This window comes from Halichondria panicea, chromosome 10 (assembly GCF_963675165.1).
Source record: "Halichondria panicea chromosome 10, odHalPani1.1, whole genome shotgun sequence".
Classification (NCBI taxonomy): domain Eukaryota; kingdom Metazoa; phylum Porifera; class Demospongiae; order Suberitida; family Halichondriidae; genus Halichondria; species Halichondria panicea.
The window spans coordinates 4,126,016-4,149,907 of record NC_087386.1 but is presented as its reverse complement, the minus strand read 5'-3'; the positions used below and the strand labels follow the sequence as shown (position 1 = coordinate 4,149,907).

Here is a 23,892-nt window from a genome sequence, read left to right as displayed (position 1 = left end):
CGCACTATCGACTGAACTCTACAATCTAAATACATACAAATTATTTGCCGTCTGGACACATTCATTTCCCTACCCCCCCCACCAACACCCCACTATTAATGTTGTTATTAACCCATTCTTCCTCCCAGGAGGTCTCACGCTGCGGTGGCTGAGTGTACAGTCAGGGAACAGTGTGACTATGAGGAGTCCAATAGTGTCATATTGGAGCCACTGCGACTCATTGTTGACATGACTCGTAACATCACTTTGCCCACCAAAGCATTCCCAAATGTGGACATCAGCCTCAGTCTTGACGCCATTAAGGTAGTTACCTTGTTAAAAAGGTGTCTCTCTATCGTTTTCCAATGTGAGTCTGTGACTATGTAATGTATTTATATTTAGGTGCTGTATATTTATTGCCCTATGTATAGCCTCAGGGCAATTAAATTAAATGTGGTTTGTATGAATTACATGTACGTAATGTGGATGCAAGTCTAAATGCTATTGGAAAGTTATTGTGCATTGTCTGTTGGATTGTTGAATGTGCTCTCTTGCATTTATTCCAGCTCCATATGCATGAGGAAGATGTCCACGCCCTAATCATGCTGGGTGTGGCAGCCTCCAGGATATCGGAGGTGGTAGCCACACACCCTGAACCTGTCACCACTACTTCTTTCAGATCAAAGGGTGACGATCTCTCTGCTATCGAACAACAGAAGTTAAGAACTAGTAGAGCAGGTACAAAAAATATTGACTTTACGCAAAAAAATCGTTATAATTAATGCATGCAATCCTGTAGTTAACTATAGAGCAGTTAAAAGCGGTTAAGTCTTAAACCTTCAGCCTAAGTTTATGTCATGAGGAAGTACCTATAGCGGGTAATTTTCGTGGGGTAAATATTCGTTATTTTCATGAACAAGCTGACCTCCACGAAATTTTTACATAGGCATGACTTACTGAAACGTAGGAATGCAGTGCAGGCAACAAGCAGGGGCGTAACTAGAAAATTTACGGAAAGGAGGCAACCGCAAATTCTTGGCCCAAAAACCACACCTACTAATTATTGCGTAGAAGCGCATACAAATGGCAGAAAACTGCTATTTACATGTTCTCCTTCGCTTTTCTTCATCAACAGTGATAGAGCTCATTTCTGCTCATTCTATATACCTAGTTGGCTAGTTATAGAAGTTAGCTAGCCAGAGCTATTAAAAGCTAGTGAGGTGAGTCACATGAAACTTGAAGTTCAATAGTACAGGAGGCAAGGGCTCCTCTGCCTCATTGCTAGTTACGCCCCTGCAACAAGACTAAACAAAATTTTTACTCACGAGAAAACCACTGTTTTTCAAGTTGAATGAATTTTTTACCCCTCAAAATTACCAGCAATAACAAGAATTTACTATCAAACTAGAGCCTCCCATGTTAAAATTCAGAAGATCCTCAACACAGTAGGAAAAACAGGTAATGTATTAGGACTAAAATTGCAGAAAATACTTGCGTTAATTTGCATGGAAACCGAAAGCATGTATATAGGGCTCCACGTGGTTTGTAGTTAGCATACGTTATTTGAAGTGCCTCCAAATAGCGTTGAATTTCTTAGTTAAGCTATTTTGATGACACTTTTTTCAATGACTGCATGTGCTAACACTATGTATAGTTATGCCTCGGTGCGCATGCGCAAGCGAGGTATACGGTAGTGTGTTTGTGTGTGTGTAGACCGCTACAGCGGCTCAAGGATGAATCAAGTGCAAGTAAGAGTTTCTATAGGCTTCTAGTCATGTTTACTTGGATTTTAATTCATGGATTTGCAAAATAATCTTCGTTCTCGAGTTATGCCTAGTTTTGCTTACTTGGAATGCCATTGCAGCCTTTTCAGAAGAGTCCGTAGCAAAACTTGTTCACCGAATGTTACTACTCTAACTAGTAGTTAGCTCTGCACTAGAACGCTAGCTATTGGTAGCTGCAAGAGTGAGCAGAGAGCTGCAAGGCTCTGCTGACTTGCAGCCATTAATTTTAGACTTGAACTTTTGGCATCGATCGTTTTTAACAACAATCATGGTTGATCGTTACCCACTATTCGGTTGATTGCATGCAGCAAAATTAAAGATGTTTATCATGATAATTATAATCAATGTGTGTATAAAAGCTAGCTATTAGTAATTTTATGTTATGTAGCTTTGGCACCTCCACCGAGGCATCAGCACCCGCGGTGCTTTCCAGGTTTGAAAGAGTTGAACCACTCTAAACTCATTAGATATAATCAGGAGTTAATGCAGGCGAGCAGACTCAGAATGCACACACAAACGGACAACTTTCATTGACCAAAAATACTGTTTTTATTAGTACGTATACAGTATCAAGTATCAAGTCTCTATACTGACTCCCTCGTGCCTTGCATAATTGCCCTATAGCATCCAAACTGAAGCGGTTTCACAAGAAGGAGGATGTGACTGAATTAAGAGTGGAGACCAAACTGGATTTTGTGGCCTTCGACCTTACCACCAATTACGGACCACTACTACAAGCTAGAGTAACTGGTGAGATGAGAATATCACAGTTATTATGTTCTATATTTCTAAAATTGAACTGTATACATGCAGTTGTACAGCATATTATAATTATTATAGTGATGAACATGCATTTTAGCTGTAAACGTCTAATATGTATGTATGTTAGTGAATAGACGATTGAGACCTAAAAACTGATATAGACTCTATTTTAATTATAATAGGTTTATGTACCAAGGTCGATGTGCTGAAGAATAAAGTACTTGTTTCTGGAAGGTGAGAAAAATTTCATTATCCATCAACAATAGTGGTTCAAGATTAAAAAGCATCAAATATAATAATGCTGATGGTTTAGTATATATAGCACATTAATTATGACACTTTTTGCTTCTGCACATGTACAGTTTAATGCCATCCTCAGGGACATGACAACTTTAGCTCATATGTGACAACATGTATTTATTCAAATTCAGCAAGCTGCAAAGCCAGCAGCTTTTGTAGTATTTTGCTGACCTCCTATCACACTTATTAAACTATAGTGCTGTATAGCTAGTGCATTATGCATCATAAAGATCTTTTTGAAGATCCGAAAAAAGCTGAACAAGGAGATAACAATAATATTATGTGCGTAGAATCTCTCACATGTATGCAGTGAGCCCACGTATAACTATTATGGCTGAGACACTCACGCTCGAGCGCACATACACAAAGTAACTACAGTACGTATATGTCTCCTTTGCATAGACCAGCAGCTGCTTTTACATTTTTGTGTGTAATTTTTGATTGTAACTGCATGGTTATTAATTATTCTATGCTCAGTACGACTGGTTTGAGTGTTGTGGACCTGTCGACACCCCCTGGGGCCTACTCCCAGGTGGTCTCTATGGTTGACCAGAGTGAGATAGTCTCCTCGCTCCAACTAACAATCTACATCGAGGACAGCCAAAAACCTTTCTCACCTCTCGGCAAGCTCCAAGCCAACGTCTCTCAGATACAGCTCTACATCCCTGTGCCCTTTGTTATCAGTACAGTGGTAGGATAAGGAATGATTGTCACATGTATTTATTACAAAGAGGATCATCTCTAAATAAAAATTTTTTTTAAATTCTTTAAGCACCGATTATCAACATTTATTGCGCTCTCGAGTATGTATGCCTGATTTAAAGAGCATACTGTATACAAGTTGTGTACAGCAAGGTTGTGACACTTAATCTATGTTCATGTTGCAGATGTTTGTGCAGCGACTGGGAATAGACAAGGCTATGCTAGAGACTGCCTCCAAGACAGCTCAGGACGGAGCCACTGCAGTCACTACTGCTGTAAGGCACCGTGTGTATTTGTATTCATGTGACATTGTCAATATCTTTTTTACTAATCTGGGCCTTTGGCATAACAACGTATATATTACATGTATGTGTGTATCTATCCTAGCAATAATTAACTTCTAAATTCATATATACACCCTTGATTTTATGCTCGTTCTCAAGCTTTTTAATTAAAAAGTCTAATCTTGAGTATTGTACACAGAAGTGTTTTAGCTACTTTAATCATGCATGTTTAGTCAATGTGCATTTATCCATGCTCTGGTTGCAGGCTCGAGATAAGTTCCTCGTGGTGGACGTGAAGGTGCAAGCACCGGTGCTGATAGTTCCCACCAGTCAGGAGGCTACTCAAGGACTCATGGTGGACTTGGGTTCACTCTCCATTCAGAACACACTTTTAGCCCCGGCTGATAATGTGGGGGTGGATGCTTACGGCTTCACTCTCTCGTCATTCAAGATATCCAGGTACAAGTGTACATGTTAATACTGTGAAATGTTAGCTTTTTAACAGTTTAAAGGATCGAGCCAGTTGCACACGCTTATCTCCTGTCACCATTGCTATGACTATGCCTCATGGCATAGCTGCGGAGGGATACATTAAAAGCTGACCTTGTGTGTTTGTTGTGCATGTATAGATTAAGGAAGAGAGGGCCGGATTGGAAACGGAAGTCCACGCACGTGATTTTTCCTTGGCTTTACATTGGGGGGCAGGACGTGTTCCCAAAACCATCCGTGTTTTTCCCCACCAAATCCCAGGAAACATTTATACTTGTTTGAGGCCTTATGCAGACCGTTTTAAGTTCCCCCAAAACTTGATTTCCATTCCCCTCGTTAATGGGTGTCATGTGGAAAACACACACAAAGATTCTCAGTTGTTGGGAAAGAGCTAAAAATGCATAGCACCGTTTGAGATGCCTATGGCATAGGCTACGTACCAATAACAATTATAATATAGCTAAGACTGCCTAGCTAAGTAGTGTCCTGGATCACTTTTTTTTATGTCCTCAAGTATAGAAATGAAGTGTAAATTCAGTAGCAGTTGACAGTAAGACAATCGTTTGTCTCCTCAACTGTTTCCAGCCTGGATTTTCTTTCCACGTTGTAGTAGACAGCCTCGAGTAACCGGAGCAATACGGATTGTTATTCGAGGTCGCATTCATTTCTAATTCCTCTCTTCCTTTATTTATGGTGTATGCGACTGATCAGCGGTTGCAATGTGAGTACAACTAAGCTTCTAGCCATGTTTTCTTGGATCTAAACTTGAGATTTTGCAAACTATAGCTTCTATTCTTGAGTTATGGCTACTTTTACTTTCATTGATTTATCAGTTATATAGCCTTGCACGAAAGCGCTATGTACATATATAGCTATTTGGTAGCTAGCCGTGTACAACAGTGAGAAAAAGGAATTCAGCAGCTAGCAGCCATTGTGATCTTGGACTTCTTTACTGATGCACTCATTGCTATATCTACCGCATCGATGCATTTTGCACTACTTGATTTGTTAAGTGCGGTGCTCTGGTATAACCTGACTGCACTATAGTCATGCATCGTAAGTCTTTTAAATCATACAGTATTAGATATAGTTTCATATGCTTGCGCATTTTGTCCAATTCCTGCAGAGTCCTATTGGATCCCAGTGTGGTGGTGGGTTGTCCGGTGCTGGCCGAGCGCACGCTCCTCCAACCATTCGACCTCCTCCTGGCAGTGGAGCGTAACCTGTGCCCCTGGTACACTAAGATACCCACTGTCAACATCAACCTGAACATGAAAGATCTCAAGGTCGGCTAGATTTAAATACATTTGGGGAAAAACACTTACTGCATGATCATGGCATATAATTATTAGTGTGGAAACTTTTACAGATTTATTTTGGCTCTGAAGACATGAAGGAATTTTTTGCATTTGGAATGAGCATTAGTGATCAAATATCTTGTCTACTACCTGATGGTAAGTGATATTATGTTTTGATTACATTATTGTCCGTCGAAAGTTAAGGTGAATTGAGTTTAGTCAAACTTTGTGTATTAAGATTCTGGTGTGTGAGGGAAATTTTTTTGCAGTGCTTAAATCTTTGGGATCAGGTGTTCTTTAATATGCTGCAAATCAAGTGATTGTGATGGTTATCATAATTATATGTCTCCCATTATTAGCTCAACCTGTTGAAGAGGCAGACAGTTTGTCCAGTAGTGATTCATCAGCCTTGTCTAACACTGCTATATCAGCAGAAAGTTCTCGAGCAGATTCTGAGGCTGCCCCATTTGAGTTCCTCAGGGTATTTTCCTCTCTTACCGGGATTGAGATCAAACTCTTTAGGGATGAACCCAAACTGGTACGTGTACCAGTATGTATCTGATTTTTCATTGTATCACTTCCACATAATCATAATACCCATAGTTATAATAATATGTACCGTACAGTGGGTATGTATAAACTTTTGTGAAATTACCGTTAGAAAGGTTTTTGTAGATTTAATTTTCTCAAAATAGCAGCCTTTTTGCAGCATGCATGCATACGATATTAAATTCGTGGGTATAATTATTTGCAGTACATACTTAATCAGTGAAAATTGCGAACATTTATACCCTCGAAAGATACCCGCTATACGATACTGTGTGCGTATTCAAACCTTTCCCAGTAGATCGATCTGCTAATATTGCGTAGCTAAAATAAATTATATGGATTGTTAATAGTATTCGATATCCGTATAATTATATATTTATATACGTTTAGATTATCGTATATGGTTGTAACACTGAAGTAAATTGTACTAAAGTGGTGTTCTTTATTGCAGAGTTCCAGTGATGTAGTGTCCCAAAGCTTTTCAGAGATGGAGGACTATGCTTTTACCTCACTGCAATTTGTTACCATGGAAGCGAGTGTTAACGTGTCTTCCAACAATGAAGTAAATCTGAAGGCATCCATGAAAGACATTGCTCTCTGTAACATGCAGAAAGAGAAACAAGACAGGATAACTGGGTATATATATCTTTATGGTTAGATTTGTAATTGAACCCCCGGCCCGCCTTCAAAGGGTATAATGATTGTGCATGGCCTGCTTCTTTGACCTTATAGTGTGTAAGTATATTCTTTTTTATATACACCCAATAATGGATTGTTCACATCTGACTCAAATGTACAGTTTAAGTTGATTATGCCCACTAGACATTAATTACTAATGTATTGTTCACATGCACCTGCAATAATTATTATGATTATTTATCACTGCAGGAACCGTGTTATCCAGCACTACACCAGCAACCCACTCAAAGCGTACACTGGACAGATTGACAAGCCAATAGTCAGCATTCAGTATGTTCTCAGGGACGAGCATCACATCAGTGAGTTAACATGCAAGTTAACATGCATGTACAGCATGTTAACAGTGTACCTATATGCTTGATCAGAGGCCGCACTCAAATAGTGGCCTCAGTGAACTTTGAGGTTATGTTTCTGCACGTGGCAGCCATATTGATACTGGTATCTACGATAGCAGCTAGCTAGGTAGCCTGTTAGTGCTTTTGAAAGACTTTATCATGGCAGAGTTCGAGTTTGTGCAGGTAAAAGAATGTTTGATGACAAACTAAAGGTTGTTGAATTTGCTGGGGTTAATAAACACCTCTCTTGAACAATAGCCTCTCTCGAATTGTAGCCTCCTCTGCCAGCAAAATGAGTAGCCGCGGCCTCTGATCAAGCATATACGGTATATACAATTATCCAGAACTACAACAATTAACAAGAAGCCAGTTGGAAACTAGGAAATGTTGGCTCACTCGATCAGGATTAAATGTTTGCTAGCTTCCCATATACTCGTTATGCAGTCCTACCAAAATAATCTATGCATAATGTAGATTTAGTATCAAGCCTTCAGTATTATAATTAATACTTCCTTATGTGTCCTGTACGTAGTAACTGTCAAGGCTGAGAAGCTGCTTGTTCTGAGTGATTTGGAGTTTATGAAGACAATGTCAGACTACTTCACTGCTGCATTTGACCCAAACAAGAACAAGAAAGACTCAACTAAAGACACAGAAAATGCTGACTTAGACAAAACTCTCACTAAAGACACCAAACCCAAACTAGTCAAGCAAGACACTATATTGGCTAAGAAACAGAAAAAAACTGCTCCTTTGCTCAAAATTAAAGTGAATGCATCAATTAAGGATCTTCGAGTGGCACTCATTGAGAACGTTGACACACCACAACCTCAAGCTCTTACACTCAAAGTAAGCAGTTTGATTCTGAGTTCAATTAAAACATGTAGTAGGTGTAAAGCTGTACTAGTTTTTATCTGACATACTGTTCGTTGCCTCCAGCTGTCCACTGAGGTACACATGCAGCTGACGGAGACGTCCAAGTTTGTGGACCTGAGTGTAGTTGACTTAGGGATAGCCACCAGCAGCTTCTTTGACCTGGACAACACCACTTCCTGGGTATGTGCTGTACTGGTTACAGTTTAGCAATTATTATGATCATGTTAAGTGTATCACTGGAACAATGCAATTAGCATTTAAAATTTAACTTGCATGTACATACATGACTGTATAGATACATTCATTGGTGAAGGGGAGATCGAACTATCGATATCTATTTTCAAGCATACAAACTTAAGATTTTGTGCGTTCATGCATAGAATAATAAGTTAGTAACTTTAACAACTGATTGAGTGCTTATGCTTGCTTTCAGCCACCTTATAACATTGCTTTCCAGGCGAAGTACGCTGGACATATTAGTGTGTGCTACTTTTTGCTGAGCTGGCACAGTTATTGACAACGGTTCTCTATGTGAACTAGCTTCTAGCTGGTCTTGCATACTCATTAGACACTAAAGGCAACATTTCTCTGACTCTCTGGCTACTTTAAACTTATTATCCAACCTGATCCCTAGCTATATCGCAACCATTTTGCCGAGTTGTTGATACATAGAAGGTTTACTAGATTCTTGCTAGCCAGTACAGTTCAAGCTGCATACAGCACCACTGAACTAATTGTGCCCCATATTACGTTGAGCTAGTCCTAATCAAACCAGACAACAGACACAGCTAGCTAGGTGTTGTAAGCTCAGTAAAACCAGGGGTAAGAACGTTAGGAGTGTCACGTGAATGATGACGTGTGTCAAACTTCTCTGATTGCTGTATGTCCATATATATATATACATATGTATATACGTGCAGGTACTCCTCCCGTGCTCAATGTTCCTACTGCTGACTGGACCAGTGGACAAGCCAGCCATGAATATCCAAGTTTCAGTGGACCCCGTCTGTCTTACTCTCTCACCAGCTATTATCCGTCTCATTATACACGCTGTGCAGACACTCATGCCAAAGCAGGTGAGTTGTAACTAAGTAAGTTATACTTATTGTCCACTACATGCACATCAGAATTTATGATAGTAAACCTCCAAGGACAAGGGTGAATCCCTGAGGCCAAGGATAGTTTACGTTGCCATAAATTCAAATGTACGTAGTGGACAATAAATGTTATATACCCACTGGAATGAAAAATGCTTGCAATCTAACTAACTCACCTTGGATACAACTAACTACCGTATAGCGGGTAATTTTCGGGGGACAAAATATTCGTGGTTCAGCAATATTGAGACATTTCGTGGGTAATATTTTCGTGGTTGCTGCTTGGATTGTAGGTAAAGGTAGGCAAGGTCGCTTCATTCGTGGGTAAAATATTCGTGGTCAGACCTCCAACTACGAAAACCACGAATATTTTGCCCCACGAAAATTACCCACTATACGGTAACAGTCTCAAAAACTATTGAAAACAAACGACTATAGCTCCACGTAATTATGATGCATTTATGACCACTACTCTACTGTTCAGTTTGGGTTTTTGACTCAGTAAAAGCATAATGCTGCAGAACGCAATGGGAAATTTTAAATGAGAGCTATTAAACTACTTCTCTTAGTATTGCTATCCAGCGTATATACGGTAGGTATGTGCAGCGTGTTCCCCTACACGTTAAAGAACAGGGCGCCCCTCCTTGTTTAAGTAGCTAATTGAATTTGGGAATCTGTACAAGTCTTGTGTTAAGTTGTGTGTATAATCATAGATAGAGTAGAAGAGGGGTTGGAAACGGAAGTGATTCACGTGATGTTTTACAATGAAGTCTATGTAGTGGCTCTGGGACCATCCGTGTATCTCTTCATAACTCCCGCAAAAGCCCGGGAAACTTATTGTGTCCAAAGCATACATCTCAGAGCTACCCCCATTACTGAATCACATGCCCCCTGATAGTAGGTATCAATTGGAAACAAAGAAAATATAATCTCGATTGTCGTGAAGTAGCTAGAGGTACACAGAGCAATTTTTCATGCTTGTGTTCCTATAGTACCTTTGATATAGCTATAAGGCTTTTGTAACTAAATAGTGTCCTGTGTCCCAAATGGCCTCAAGTATTAGAGAAAGTTGATGTTTAGCAGCAGAACTGCTCGTGGACTTCTTACAGAGAGCAATACAGAGAGCAAAACAATTCTCATGAATTATTCATGTTTAGCCCTCGTGTTAAAAAATAAGCCTCGATTAAAACCGCGGAGATACACGGATGGTACTTCGAGGGTACTTCCGTTTTCAATCCCCCTTCTACTCTATCTATGGTATAATACAGTGTTAGTGAATTTTGGGAAAGTCCTGGACTGTACAATCATCTATATTGTGGTCATTTTGTGCCACTGCATGTGTTCGAGGACACACACTGAGATTTGAGGCTGTGTGCAGCCATAGATAGTGTAGAGAGAGAGGATTGGTAATTCATGTGCTGTTTTACAATGAAGTGTACGTAGTTGGCTCTGGGACCATCTGTGTATCTCTTCATAACTCCCCGGGAAACTTATTGTATACATCTCAGAGCTACCCCCATTACTAAATCACACGCCCCCTGATGGTAGGTATCAATTGGAAACGAAGAAAATATAATCTTAATTGTCGTGAAGTAGCTAGAGCGCTTTTTCATGCTATGTTCCTATAGTACCTATGATAATTAGCTAAGGCTGTGTAACTAAATAGTGTTCTGTGCCTAAATGGCCTCGCGAGTATGAGATGAAAGTTGATGTTTAGCAGCAGAACTGCTCGTGGACTTCTTACAGACAGCAAAACAATTCTCATGAATTATTTATGTTTATGTTATTATTTATTACAGGGTGTCATACGGGGGGGGGGGGAAGGGGGGATATTCTCCCCTAGCTCCAATTTCCCCCCCTTTCAATAATGACTGAGTGTCCATAGCTGGGTATTGACCTTCATTTTCTGGTTACTTTTCTCATTTCCCCCCTCTACTTCAAAATCCTGTATGACACCCTGTATTATGTTTATTATTTATGTTTATGTTAGCCCTTGTGTTAAAAAGTAAGCCTCGATTAAAACCGCGGAGATACACGGATGGTACTTTGAGGGTACTTAGATCTGTTTCCAATCCCTCTCTACTCTATCTATGATAATGGCAAGAAAGATTAGCAGTAATACATGCAAGCCATAGCCTATAAACCACCCTGTTGAATTTTACCCTGGGGGAAACACTGGGTATTTGTGTCATACTTATGTGTTTGTTTTATTATGCACCATCAGGAGGAGATTGTTATACCCACACCCACTGATCTCTGGGAGAAGAAGCTAGTCAGTGAATCCAGTCTTTGGTTCTTCTCACCAGGTACAGCTTATGTTGACAAATTTGATAATTATCATAACAAGTTCCCTCTTTTCAGTCAAGCCGCACAAGGCCATCTCCGACCTCACTGACACTGAGGTCAAGGGAGAAATGGTATGAATACTTGTGTTTCAGCTTTTGAGGAGAATACAAACTGATTAAGTCTATAGTTTAAACTTGTGACAAGCTGTTGATTGATTGTTTATACGTATAATTATAATACCACTTCATTGCTATGCTCAAATTTGTGTACATGCATTTTTTTAGTAGTTTTTTTGCATTCTGAAGACAATTTGGTTAATTCCTGTTCCCCTGTAGCTAACTGTGACCATAGAGTCAGTGGAGGTGTACCTGGAGAGTGAGAGTGTGGACAGCTCCCCTGGTTACCCGGTGCTCGCACTGACAGTCTCTGCTGTACTAGAACTCGCTGAATGGACCGGGCAGGTACATAGCTTGTTATAAATTTAATAGCAAGCTTACATTAGCTTCAAAAACAATCTTCATGGTCTACCTAAGTGCTCACAACAGTGAATCAAAAGACGCGTATGCGAAAACTTCTCTAACGTAAATTTAGTGCCTGGCATCTTTGTGTCGATATAGCAAATACCCGATTGTCAGTGTCAAAAGGTCGTAATTAAAACTTGCTTTTGGAATTGCATTCTGATCATCTACTCTTTTTAAAAAAACCCAAAGATTGGAGGGTACCAGAGGAAAAATTAAATGGTCGGTACTCTGGAAAAAAATTTTAATTAAGACTTTTTGACCCTAACTTTCTTTGTCTGGAAATGCCATTCTTCACATAATAGCTAAGTTGTTGTAGTGTTTATAGGCTTAAACCATACATTTGTTCTCAGGTAGAATTTCCTCAGGGTATAGCCGCAGGAGGCATACTCTGTGTGTGTGTGTGTGTGTGTGTGTGTGTGCGCGCGCGCGCGCGTCAATCTCTGTATTCCTGGTGTAACTGGTTAACAGTTCCAGTGCGAGTACAAGTACAAGCTTCTGTAGGTACATGTAGGCTTATAGCACGTTTTAATAAACTTACTGAGTGTTAGAGGGTCAATAAACCTGCAGTGAAGCATATTTTGCATCACAGGTGCTTGATTCCTCACTCTTTCTGTAGCTTTTCTTGGCTGGCGATCTACAGTGTGAGGCGTCCTACTACAATCAGACAGTGTCCGTGTGGGAGCCACTTATTGAGCCACTCGAGACAGACAATCAGGGCGAGCAGAGGCTCTGGGGTTTCAGTGTCAAGGTGAGCCTATTATTAGTGTCTTAATTGTGTGTTTGTTATACTTATTGTCCACTACATCAGAATTTATGGCAGTAAACCTCCGAGGACGAGGGCGAAGCCCCGAGGCCAAGGATGGTTCACGTTTGCCATAAATTCGAATTTAGTGACAATAAGTGTTATATACCCACTTGAATGAAAAGTACTTGCTACCTAAGCTACCTCACCTTGGATACAACTAGCTAACAGTCTCAAAAACTATTTAGAACGAAATGAAAGCCTGTGCGTATAGCTTCTAGCCAGTGCTAATTAAGCTTCTAGCTCTACGCACTAACTTGTCAATGTCAAGCAGTGAGCCCCACCCTTCCTCCAGCCTTCCTGGTGTTTAGCAAGCCCCATCTATTTGTCCTGCCCTTGTCAACAAGTGTCTAGCTTCTTTTCGGCTGTGTAGATCTAGTACTAAAATCAGTGCGCCCTCAACGCAAGGGAGTTTATGAAGAATGTGCTCCAGGGCTGCGGTTTATGGTAGTTAAACCCCACCCAGTTGCTATGATACAGACCCCAAGTGGAGTATATATATAGGTATTCATTCATGTGACATTCCTAAGCTTTTTACTCATTTACCATAGATACTGAACAACTATGAAAAACGGTTTTTGCTATGTCCAACTTTACTGAGCTTGTAACACCTGACTATAGCTGTGTCTGTTGCCTTGGATTAGCTAGACTGTATGATGGTAGAGTATAGTTCAGCGGTGCTGTATGTAGCTTGCATTGTACTGGCAGACAAGAATCTAGTAAACACTCTATGCACTGATAACTTATCAGAATATAGGGGATATTTGGGGCAGCTATGTGCACCTAAAAGATCCAGGGAGAGATCACGTGACAGCACTAGTCCAATAGAGCACATGCACCTAGCCCAAATCACGTGTTTTTATGGTGCAATCGGGTGGACTCTTGGTGACATAATGTACTCGGTTGCTCCGCGTGCACCGCATTAACCTCGAGTCCATCCTCGGCACACAGATTAAAACACTTAATCTTGGCTAGGTGTGTTCTAATTTAAAATAATTATGTACAATGTATATGGTACGTAAATACATGTACGTTTAATTATGGTGTGATACACAGGCTATTGTTGACTTTCAATGGTAATGATTGATGTCATTAACTGTATCATGTATACATTCATGGATATAGATGAATAAGAAGTCTTCCAGTGGTCGTGAAGTGAGTGTTGCTGGCGATGCCTTGGAAGAGAAGCCTCAGTTCTCACTGGAGCTGGCATCCGTGTTGCCACTCCAAGTCACTCTCACTAAGACATCTTTGGAACTCATCAAGACTGTAGTAGAAGTATGTATTTATATACATACATGTATAGCTGCAAGTCCAATCCATACTAATTTCTTTCTATAACCTATATAATTTATAGTGTTTTAGCCTGGGAACTTAATACTGTGCAATTAGGTTGTGCATAATTATATAGTACCATATACTTTTATCCTCAGTGTATATGCATACACTACCATCATAGTTAGTGTGTACATGTATACGTACTGGTTGGTGATTACCGTAATATACGTACCGTCTGTGTGTGTGTGTGTGTGTAGTCGTGCTCCAGGGAGTATGGAAAGCAGGTCCAGGGAAGTGTCGATGTGGACTCGCTGATTGGAGCTCCATTCACGCTGGTCAACAAGGTAGGTATTGAGCTGGAAGCTACATATACGTAACACCCCCTGTGTATAGTGTATTTAAATACCCAAATGAGCTGTAAACCATTAGTGCAGTGTTCAATACTGTTACAGTATTAGCATAAAATCATTGTTGTTCCTGTTTCTTTATTTGCAGCTTGGAAAAGATTTTGTGCTGCTTCTACAACCAGGCCCAGAACTAAAAGTACGTACCATGAAACATTAAAATTGGTTATAAATATGAGCCTGCAATGCTATTAAAGTCCTTAGCTGAAAACTACTGTCCGTACTAGTCAGTATAAAGTTCCCATTCTGTTTACATAGTACATGCGTAGTACGCTGATACGGCCCAAATCTGATTGGTCCATTAGGTAATGACTGATCCTTGAAATTATTATGCATGCAATCAGCAATAAGTAGGTTATATTGTCATGCCAGTACTGTACTGCTAATGCAACTGTTGTGTTTTGCCCCTCGGGCTCAGGTTATATTAGCTGTACATCCCTTTGCATGGGTATAATGCTTAGAATGCGCACTACTACAGTTTCGAGAGAGGGTAGAGTCCTCCAAACTAAACTTTGGTGAGAGTGTGAACATGTACCTCAAGAATGATGTGAAGAAGAGGTCGTATGCCTCTCTTGTCACTCAGACGAAAAGAGAGACTCCAACTGTTGACATCTCTGTAAGTGACAAAGTTGGTGCATGGCTTATTGAAGGCTATGCCAGAGTATTTCATTGTGTAAAATGTAGCGCTGAGTGTTGCAAATACTAAAAATAGTGCCATAATTGATATATAATCACAGTGCCACCATAATTTAAGCGACATGCAGCTCAGACTGAAGCCAATTTGAGGTTTTAAAAGAAAAGCGTCAACTTTTGTTGCTATAACAGTTTATTGCACTTTAAGTTTGTGATGCCAAGGCAGTCGCCTTTTACATTTGGTCTATAGTAATTATGTCATGCGTAGCTGTACTGCATTGCTGTCTAGATGCAGCTGTCAATATACAGAAACCAAAAACCAAATTGTCGTTCCAAATAGCTGTACGTAGCACATAGCACCACCATAATCTAAGCACCAGCTTAAACTGAACGCATTTTAGTTTTAAAAAGAGCTAACACTATGAACACAATTCTTGGGTTATAATTATACATCAACTACATGTATACGATATAATTATATATATATATATATATAATTATATGTAGCAGTCGTATGCTATTACGTTTCCTTCAATATTCTGGAAGGTTGAAGATAAGTTCTGCCTCATCAAGAACATTGCCCTCGACATCCCAGGAGAGTTTTACTATACTCTCATACCTAAACCAGTAAGTATTTTAATTAGCTTAAGAAACTAATTCACTTGGTTGTTCTCTGTTCAGGAATTTGTAGATTCTATGGCTACATGTGGGTTAGTTATTGAGGTTGCTGTTACCGGAGTGAAGAAAACTATCACAGCCAGGTCCTCTGTTCAGGTGTGTAAATCTACTCATTAATATGTAGATTACCTGGGTAGTTGTTGCAGTGTAGCGTCGTATTATAAGCGCTCACTGCGTGCTACTGATTCAATCTCTTTCACCGGTTGCAGTTTAAAAACCAGCTGCTAATAGCTGTGGATGTGTTGCTAGTCAACCCTGAAAAGAGTGAGAGTTCATCCGAAGTGCTGACAGCACTCAAACCCAATGACACATTCTCAGTGCCCCTCCATCGTGCAGCCAACTCAGAGTATTATGTCAGACCATCAGGATTGAAGTGAGTGCCTGAGATATAGGGCATGCTATTTTTTGCTATATATAATACCTCAATTTATTGCTCACGACTCATTCCTCAGTCTTCATGTCCATGCACGTATTGATGTGGCGATAATATTGTTTTATAATTCATAATTATTATTGCTTCTTGTTAGTGATTATATTATTTTCATTTACCCCTCCCCTACCCACACACACAGGTTTCAGTCTGAGGGTCCTCCTCTATCCTGGAGGAAGTCTAAACATGGAGACAAGGTCAACCTTAAGTGTGTCCTCTCCTCGTCTGACCCATACTACATCCGTGTGAATCGCACTGAGGAGTGTTACAAGATCAAGAGGCAATTGCCGCAGGACGATTTCGCTCATCACATATTTCATCTACATCCTCCTCTCGTCATTCACAACCTCTTGCCCCTGCACCTCTACTTTGTTAGTTTATTACCAATGCCCTACAGCTCCATGTGGATGCTTGTGTATAGATAGAGAGATTGATGGCCCGAATACATTGCCCTGCCCTACCCTACGGTTACTACCTACCACCTGTGTTGGTTTGATGCTATACAACTTTAGTTGCATAAACAGACTGCATTAGCAGTACCTATTGTTGTGCAACATAAAGGTTAAAATGTTAGTCAATTTACATTAACAATTGACACTAATTGTGCACATTGCTTTATCAGGGCAACCCATCTCGCGGTATTGAGCCTGGCAAGAGTGATCACATCCACTATGTTAACCTGGACAAGGAGCAGGAGATGTCGGCCATGGTCAATACGGTACGTTAGTCTCTTGGAAAGCGTGTTTAGTAGCTGTACTTTTTGTAATTGTTGTTGACTACAATCCTGTTTAAGTTTTTCATTGCATTTCTGTTTTGTTCTGGCTCCGCTTTCCTTCGTGATGGCTGTTCTCTAGCCCTCAATTTTCCGAATTTGTAGCATAAATGTTTGACATTTTGTAGAAACAAGGCTCCTGTCTCCAAGGGAAGTTTATGCTTAAGTGTCGGTCCAGTTACATCAACTTTCTCGTTGCTGAGAAAAATACAGCTGTGGTGAGAAATCTATAGCCAGTGTGCGTGTGTGTACCTGCATGGGTATAAATTAATAGTAGTGTAGAGTAGCTACGCTGTGAAAGTTTATCCTATTAGGTGCATGCATTTACCACTTGATTTACATGGGCTTATCGTCTAGGGCTTTAATGGCATTTGAATAGAAGCTACATGTGGCAATTGCAATTAATTTTTTGTGTTGTCCTCAAGTGGGAATAATGCTCTGCCATACGCCTATATGTACATGTATATGCGTGTATGATTCATACATGTATACTTGTACAGGAGCTGACTGTGCACATTGAGGATGAGTCGTACCTTAAGCTGGGGGTGTTCTGTCCCTTTTGGATGGTCAACAAAACAGACCTCAACCTTGTCTACAAGGTGCCTGAATATGCTCGACAAATGCTCTCATAATTATAGCCCCAGTATTCAGTGCACTAGATTTGTGATTCAATATTTTAGGGATCCAAATCCAAAATGTTTTCTTTAACTCAGGAAGGAGACAAAGTCACTAATCATCCAGCAGGCAATGACGTTATCCTCTTGTCCACAAACAACAAAAAAAACAAGGTCGGTATAATGACGTTTTTATTTTCTGCATTTAAAAATATTCTTGCATGCACTAGACTAGCCAAATGTATAGTAAAATGCTGCCTTGTTTCATGTAGATCCAACTGTGTGCTGTCATGGCCAATGGTAGTCGGACAGAGCCCTCCAAGTCCTTCTCTCTGAGTACCATTGGCAGTAGTGGAACATTTTCCTGCAAACTGGGGGGGAAAAACTACAAGGTATATACTGCGTATAATTATAGCTTATATATAATAGTGTACACGCGAAAAGCGTGTACCATAGATAAACGAAAGAAAGGGATAGGCAACGCCCCAGGTGATGCTAGGTAAATGCAATGTGTGATGTCACACCTCTGCTTGGAGGCTTGTTGCACTCAAGAAAGTACACACTGCTTGCTATATCTACTTAGTTTTCTTGTAGGGGGCCTAAAAGAGAATTCAAAACAATCAGGCATCATGCACACATACACCCAGCACTACTAATAACTACAGCTGCTATGTTAGTGCCTAGCTTTCTTTTATTCAGCTTGATTTGTGTTAACATAAACACCAAATTGTGTACCTCTATCTCCAATGTTATAACATGAGGGTTTCACAAAATTAAAGTGTGTTTATAACTGCATGGAACAAAGCATATTTGCCAGCTCATAATGCAAAGTAGTGGCAGCGCCATGCATGAAACATTTGTCTGAAGAGAAAGTTTGCGTACCTCTCCTGCTCTTACTGTACATGGTAATCTAGTTTGAAGTGCTCTAAGACACAGCTTAGGTATTAGAAAGTGGAACACAATTTCTATCTTGTGTGATAGAAGAGATGGCATTGAATGACTTGGGAACAGACCTGTTATGGCTGGTAGAGAGTACTGACATCCCCTTTGGACCTCACTTCCTCATCACTTTGCCTAAATAGCTCTAAAATTAGCCTATGTCTAAGTGTATCTGGGTGTCTTCTCAAGAGCACAGCTTGCCATAATACTATAAGGAACACATGCTGGTAACTAATTTGTCTTAGACACTAGTTGATAAGATCTACATTGAAAAAGTGCCTCAGAGGACGTATACTATGGAATTTAGAATACCTACAACTTAATTAGTATATCCCGTTGTCAAGCAAGTTGTATTGTAGTCAAGCCTCGAGGCAAGGTTTGCGCTAGCCTCGATCCCAGGCCGCACTTCCCACTTCACTTAGGAAAGTGGACCTGGTATCGACTGCTTGCACATGCGCTAATATCCCCCCGGTATCTGGGGGCTTTGGATAACATCGTATATTCTCAGTAAAACTATGACATCACAACGAACGGAAGTGGATTGAAGGAAGTAGATAGAAAGTTCCATTGAAGGTTTCTAGCCCATCGGATAGCATTCTCTGATAGCTACCCTTAGCCTGCTATGTTAACAAAAGACTCACAGCTTGCAACAGTGTGGATGACAATCGTCTGAACGGAGTGAAAGCTGACAAGAACCTATATGGACAGGCCACGGCCATTTAACATTAACTTTGGTGAAAGTCTACTATACTACTACTACTGATTCTATCAGAATAAAATAGCTGTACAACACAGCTCTGTCTCTAGCTAGCTAGCTATATAGCTCTGTGTATGACTTTTAGGACATTTTCTCTGATGAATTCTGTAATAATTATAGGAAATTTTACGGGAAAAAAGTTGGCGCATGCGCAAGCAATCGATAGCAGGCCTTCTTTTCTATGAAGGCCGGTGAAGGAGGCTAGGTTTGCGCATGTGCACTAGTATCTAAACACTGTTTTTTCGGGCACTTGTAGTATCCCATTTACTTGGGATATTAAAGGATTGCCTTTGGGCTTCTAAATCCCATAGACACCTTCAAAATAGTGTCTAAGTATTATTATTTATTTCCCACCTACTACACTTTCCATGTAGTCTAGTGGGGGGTTTAACTGTCATAAATTGGCACCTCAGGGCTACAAGGGAAAATATGGCTCATAAATTGGCACCTCGAGCATATGCAGTAAAAATAAATTAATGGTGTTTTTGATGAATGAAAATGTCTTGCATAAGAAACAAAATGTCATAAATGAAAACATAGAGACAGAGAGTGTAGTCTGTAGACTAGTTCATCAAAAATTCTGCTGTGTGCTTGCAGAAGGAGCTGCTTTAGAGAAACTCTGGGAGAGGGCTAGGGCTCAGGCTGAGCCTTGCTCACTAGCACTAGTACTGCACGCACTGCACTAGGCCTGTTCAGCTTCTGTATTTAAATAAAAAGAAGCCAGTTTAGTAATAATATAGGAGTGGCTATTCTATGCTTACCTTTGCTTGCCTACTAGCCTGGCATAGCTGAAGAGAGCTGGTCTAGACACGGTCTAGAGCTAGCTGTGTCAATGTTTCTTCTGGCTGGTTGCTGCGCAGTAAGTGGAGGGAGGGGCTGACTAAGTGAACAGAGAGTGGGAGTGGCTCTGTACCGTTCGCTTTGAGGGAGGAGCTGGCTGCTCATATTCTGTCCAGGCTGTGCAAGGATTTGAGTGTGGACAGCAGCCCTGGTGTGAACGAGCTATCTTTTCCTAATAGTTGTCTTCTTGTTTGAATAGTGTTGCTATGTGGTAGTCATGCAGCTTGATGCATAGCAACCAGTCAGCCAATCAGATGGGACATATATCAATTAATGCACAGTGCCTCACGGTTTATGACAGTAAACCACACCTCCCCCTCGGGCTTACGCCCTCGTAGTCGGGAGGTTTACTGTCATAAATCCCTCTACACTGTACATTAACTAATACTTATTGTAACCCTCCTGAATGCTTAAATCCATTAAAATTCTATATATCTTTTCATTTGTCCCACACATAGTTTGGGGTTGAGATCCGGCTATCCCAGTTCACTCTCACCAAGTTGGTCATTGTGACTCCCTACTACCTACTCGTGAATGAGACGAAGGTACTGTATCTTTTTTTCATCAAACACACTAGGCTGTACTAAGATTTATGTACACAGAAATCTAAACCTTGATATTTTACTTACACTGTTCTTGTACATCTACACAGCCTTACCTGCTGCATATGCACTGTAACACTGGCACTGTCCTCCTTTAAGCTTACAGTTTTTGTGTATTCACTGTACATTAGATCTACAATTATAATAATCATGATTGCACCTATAGCTTTCATTGCAAGTGTACGAGGAGAGCACCCCCGCAAATAAGACCACCATACCTCCTGAGGAGGTCATTCCCTTCTGGCCCTTCATCCCCAGCAACAAGTTGGTCGCTGTGGTGACCAATAGTGAAAAGGGGGAGGCTTGCTCTGCCCCCTTTAATTATGATCGTTCAGATTTTACAGTGGTACAGTACAGCAGAAACAGTGAGGTGCACATATCTATGCGTGTGGAAGCACGTACATGTATGCTATGTACAGCACGTGCACACACATGCAGTGTATGTGTGTGAAAGTCAGGACGAAAGTCTAATAAATTTTATCTTTTGATTAGGTGTCTGCCCTGTGTCTGGAGGTGCAGGAGTCGGAGTCTGCCACTGTGGTCACCTTCAGCCCCTACTATCCCGGCTGTGTCCCAGTGCAGATCATCAACCACTTCACTGACGTTACTCTTCAGTTTAAACAAGACACAAAGTACGTTATCGATCATCTTATTATATAACTGTGCTAAAAGAAATGTTGTCTGTAAAGTTTGGTTATTTAAAGTTTTGTTGAGCACTGTACATTTATTTGTAAGGCCTCAGTATGTACGTATTATACAGTGCATGGCGTATCCAGCTAGGGGCTCAGGGTGTTCAAGCACCCCCCTAAGCTTAAAATTAAAATTACTGTAACTTACCGATTTTCCGAGAGCTATTCATAAACGGTGAGCAGCACTAGCTATATAGATTGAACGACAGAGCTTTTGGCATGTCCAATGATTGAGACCAACCTTCAAAATGCTGTCATGCGCAGGAAAACATGCGGTAGCCTGGGCGTGGGTCTGCAACATTTTTTTACGATGTCGTGCACTCTTAGCACCCTCCAACCGCATTTCTCACTAATTAATAAACTAGGTCTATTCTGAGGCATGCCAGCGCTTGAAATACAGTGAATGCCTCAGATACAGCAATATTGATACATGGGTAAAGTATACTATAGTCAAGAGTCCGTATCAGAAAAAGTTATACATACTCATGTAATCTTCAACCATATGTAATTTTACTCCTAATTGACTGTGACTACCTATTCCCTTCCCACTATGCCGTTTTTTCAATACCATCCTGGATAGTGACTTGAGTAGTAGTGTTGTGTTATATTCCAATGGCCTTCAAAACAGTGTGCTGTAATGTGTTTCTAAATCTCATCTCATGCAGGAGTCCCCTGGCCATACTGCACACTCTTCAGCCGAGAGAGATGATGTACTTCACCTGGGATGATCCATCGGGTAAGAAAGCTATCAGATGGAACTTTCCTGAAATGGCCAAGGTCACCAACTGCAAGCCTATCGATGTTAACAAGGTACATGAGTACACAAAACCATGTACACATACAAATCTATGCTTCAAGAGATTTTGCTGTGAATGTGTAAATTGCATATAATTATGCCTCGTTGCGCATGCGCAAGCGAGGTATACGGTAGTGTGTTTGTGTGTATGTGTGTGTGTGTGTATGTGTAGATTGCTACAGCTACTCACGGATGAATCAAGTGCAAGTAAGAGTTTCTATAGGCTTCTAGTCATGTTTACTGGGATTTTAATTCGTGGATTTGAAAAATAATGCTTCGATCTCGAGTTATGCTTAGTTTTACTTACTTGGAATGCCATTGCAGCCTTTTCAGAAGAGCACGTAGCCAAACTTGTTTACTGATCGAATGTTGCTACTCTACTTAGTAGTTAGCTCTGCACTAGAACGCTAGCTATTGGTAGCTGCAAGAGTGAGAAGAGAGCTGCAAGGTTCTGCAGACGGCAACCATTAATTTTAGACTTGAACTTTTGGCATCGATCGTTTTTAACAACAATCATGGTCGATCACTACCAACTCTTTGAGTTTGCATGCATGATTGAAAGCAGCTTTATGTTATGTAGCTTTGGCATCTCCACCGAGGCATCAGCACCTGCGGTGCTTTCATTATATACATGTAGGACACTATTCAACACGGTGACCATTTTTTGTGCATGTAGTATAATTATAGCTACCAGGGGCATAACTAGCAATGAGGCAGAGGAGGCCCTTGCCTCCTGTACTATATTGAACTTTAAGTTTCATGTGACTCACCTCACTAGCTTTTAATAGCTCTGGCTAGCTAACTTCTGGATAACTAGCTATAACTAGGTATATAGAATGAGCAGAAATGAGCTCTTGCCTCTTTCCCGTACATTTTCTAGTTACGCCCCTGGCTACTGTATATATGCAGGTATGTTTCGAGTGTATAAACCTTTGCAGAAGACCATTTTCACAGATTTAATTTTTGTGGAAGCAGCCTCTTTAACAGCATGCATGCATGCATGCGATATTATTCCTGAGTATAAATGTCTGCAGTACATGCTGAATCCATGAAAACCGTGAACATTTATGCTCTTAAAATATACCCGCTATAATTATGGTATACAATCATGTACACGTATTTTTCGGTTTTTTGTTTTTGTGTACAGGACTCCCAGCAATCTTACAACTTCAAGTTCCTTGGCCAAGCTTCCACTAGGAACATCATCTCTGGAATCTTCAGGAAGGGAAGCAAGCAGTCACTGTCAGGTGTCACTACCCCGCCACCTGTTAAAGGTATATAATCAGCAATAATTATGGTTGTACTTCTCAATTAAGTTTAATAATCACTTTATCTGAATTCTTGTAACTTATCACGGACCAAGCAATTGATTAATTAAGAAATTACGGTTAGGCATAGTCTCAACATCCTTATCTCAATTGGACAACGTTTCTAGAATGGTGGTACAATGTAAAACAGTATGCAAATTGATTATTAGTTGTAAGTATAATTATGCTTAGTGGAAACATTAATTATTTTATGCACCTTTATATCCCTAATGCATTTACAGGTGTGGACAAGAGCCTGTTTGAGCAATTGGCCTCCCCACAGGATGAAAATGTTACAGAGATCATTGATGGCAGCAAAGGGGTAAACAGGTGAGCAGTCAACACATGGGAAACTCAAGGAGGGAGAAACATAATTATATGTGCATGCAC

The 23,892-nt window shown here is 40.4% G+C and overlaps 1 protein-coding gene across 2 annotated transcripts in view; it reads left to right on the top strand.

Annotated features, from left to right (window-relative positions):
* LOC135342983 (intermembrane lipid transfer protein VPS13A-like) overlaps positions 1-23,892 on the top strand; it is a 65,837-nt gene that overhangs the window by 28,436 nt on the left and 13,509 nt on the right. For both annotated transcript variants that reach the window (XM_064539878.1, XM_064539879.1), the window contains 38 exons: positions 129-303; positions 546-717; positions 2,388-2,513; positions 2,708-2,759; positions 3,303-3,516; positions 3,713-3,802; positions 4,077-4,270; positions 5,427-5,586; positions 5,670-5,754; positions 5,958-6,136; positions 6,599-6,783; positions 7,036-7,145; positions 7,714-8,030; positions 8,121-8,237; positions 8,978-9,133; positions 11,379-11,460; positions 11,516-11,571; positions 11,776-11,901; positions 12,578-12,709; positions 13,889-14,041; positions 14,299-14,385; positions 14,537-14,584; positions 14,924-15,061; positions 15,625-15,705; positions 15,760-15,852; positions 15,966-16,129; positions 16,329-16,557; positions 16,809-16,904; positions 17,087-17,176; positions 17,459-17,557; positions 17,672-17,746; positions 17,845-17,964; positions 20,567-20,653; positions 20,877-21,080; positions 21,203-21,342; positions 22,065-22,209; positions 23,343-23,469; positions 23,745-23,832. In XM_064539878.1, coding sequence (XP_064395948.1) covers positions 129-303; positions 546-717; positions 2,388-2,513; positions 2,708-2,759; positions 3,303-3,516; positions 3,713-3,802; positions 4,077-4,270; positions 5,427-5,586; positions 5,670-5,754; positions 5,958-6,136; positions 6,599-6,783; positions 7,036-7,145; positions 7,714-8,030; positions 8,121-8,237; positions 8,978-9,133; positions 11,379-11,460; positions 11,516-11,571; positions 11,776-11,901; positions 12,578-12,709; positions 13,889-14,041; positions 14,299-14,385; positions 14,537-14,584; positions 14,924-15,061; positions 15,625-15,705; positions 15,760-15,852; positions 15,966-16,129; positions 16,329-16,557; positions 16,809-16,904; positions 17,087-17,176; positions 17,459-17,557; positions 17,672-17,746; positions 17,845-17,964; positions 20,567-20,653; positions 20,877-21,080; positions 21,203-21,342; positions 22,065-22,209; positions 23,343-23,469; positions 23,745-23,832 — 4,992 coding nt within the window. The remainder of the gene's footprint in view (positions 1-128; positions 304-545; positions 718-2,387; positions 2,514-2,707; positions 2,760-3,302; positions 3,517-3,712; positions 3,803-4,076; positions 4,271-5,426; positions 5,587-5,669; positions 5,755-5,957; positions 6,137-6,598; positions 6,784-7,035; positions 7,146-7,713; positions 8,031-8,120; positions 8,238-8,977; positions 9,134-11,378; positions 11,461-11,515; positions 11,572-11,775; positions 11,902-12,577; positions 12,710-13,888; positions 14,042-14,298; positions 14,386-14,536; positions 14,585-14,923; positions 15,062-15,624; positions 15,706-15,759; positions 15,853-15,965; positions 16,130-16,328; positions 16,558-16,808; positions 16,905-17,086; positions 17,177-17,458; positions 17,558-17,671; positions 17,747-17,844; positions 17,965-20,566; positions 20,654-20,876; positions 21,081-21,202; positions 21,343-22,064; positions 22,210-23,342; positions 23,470-23,744; positions 23,833-23,892) is intronic.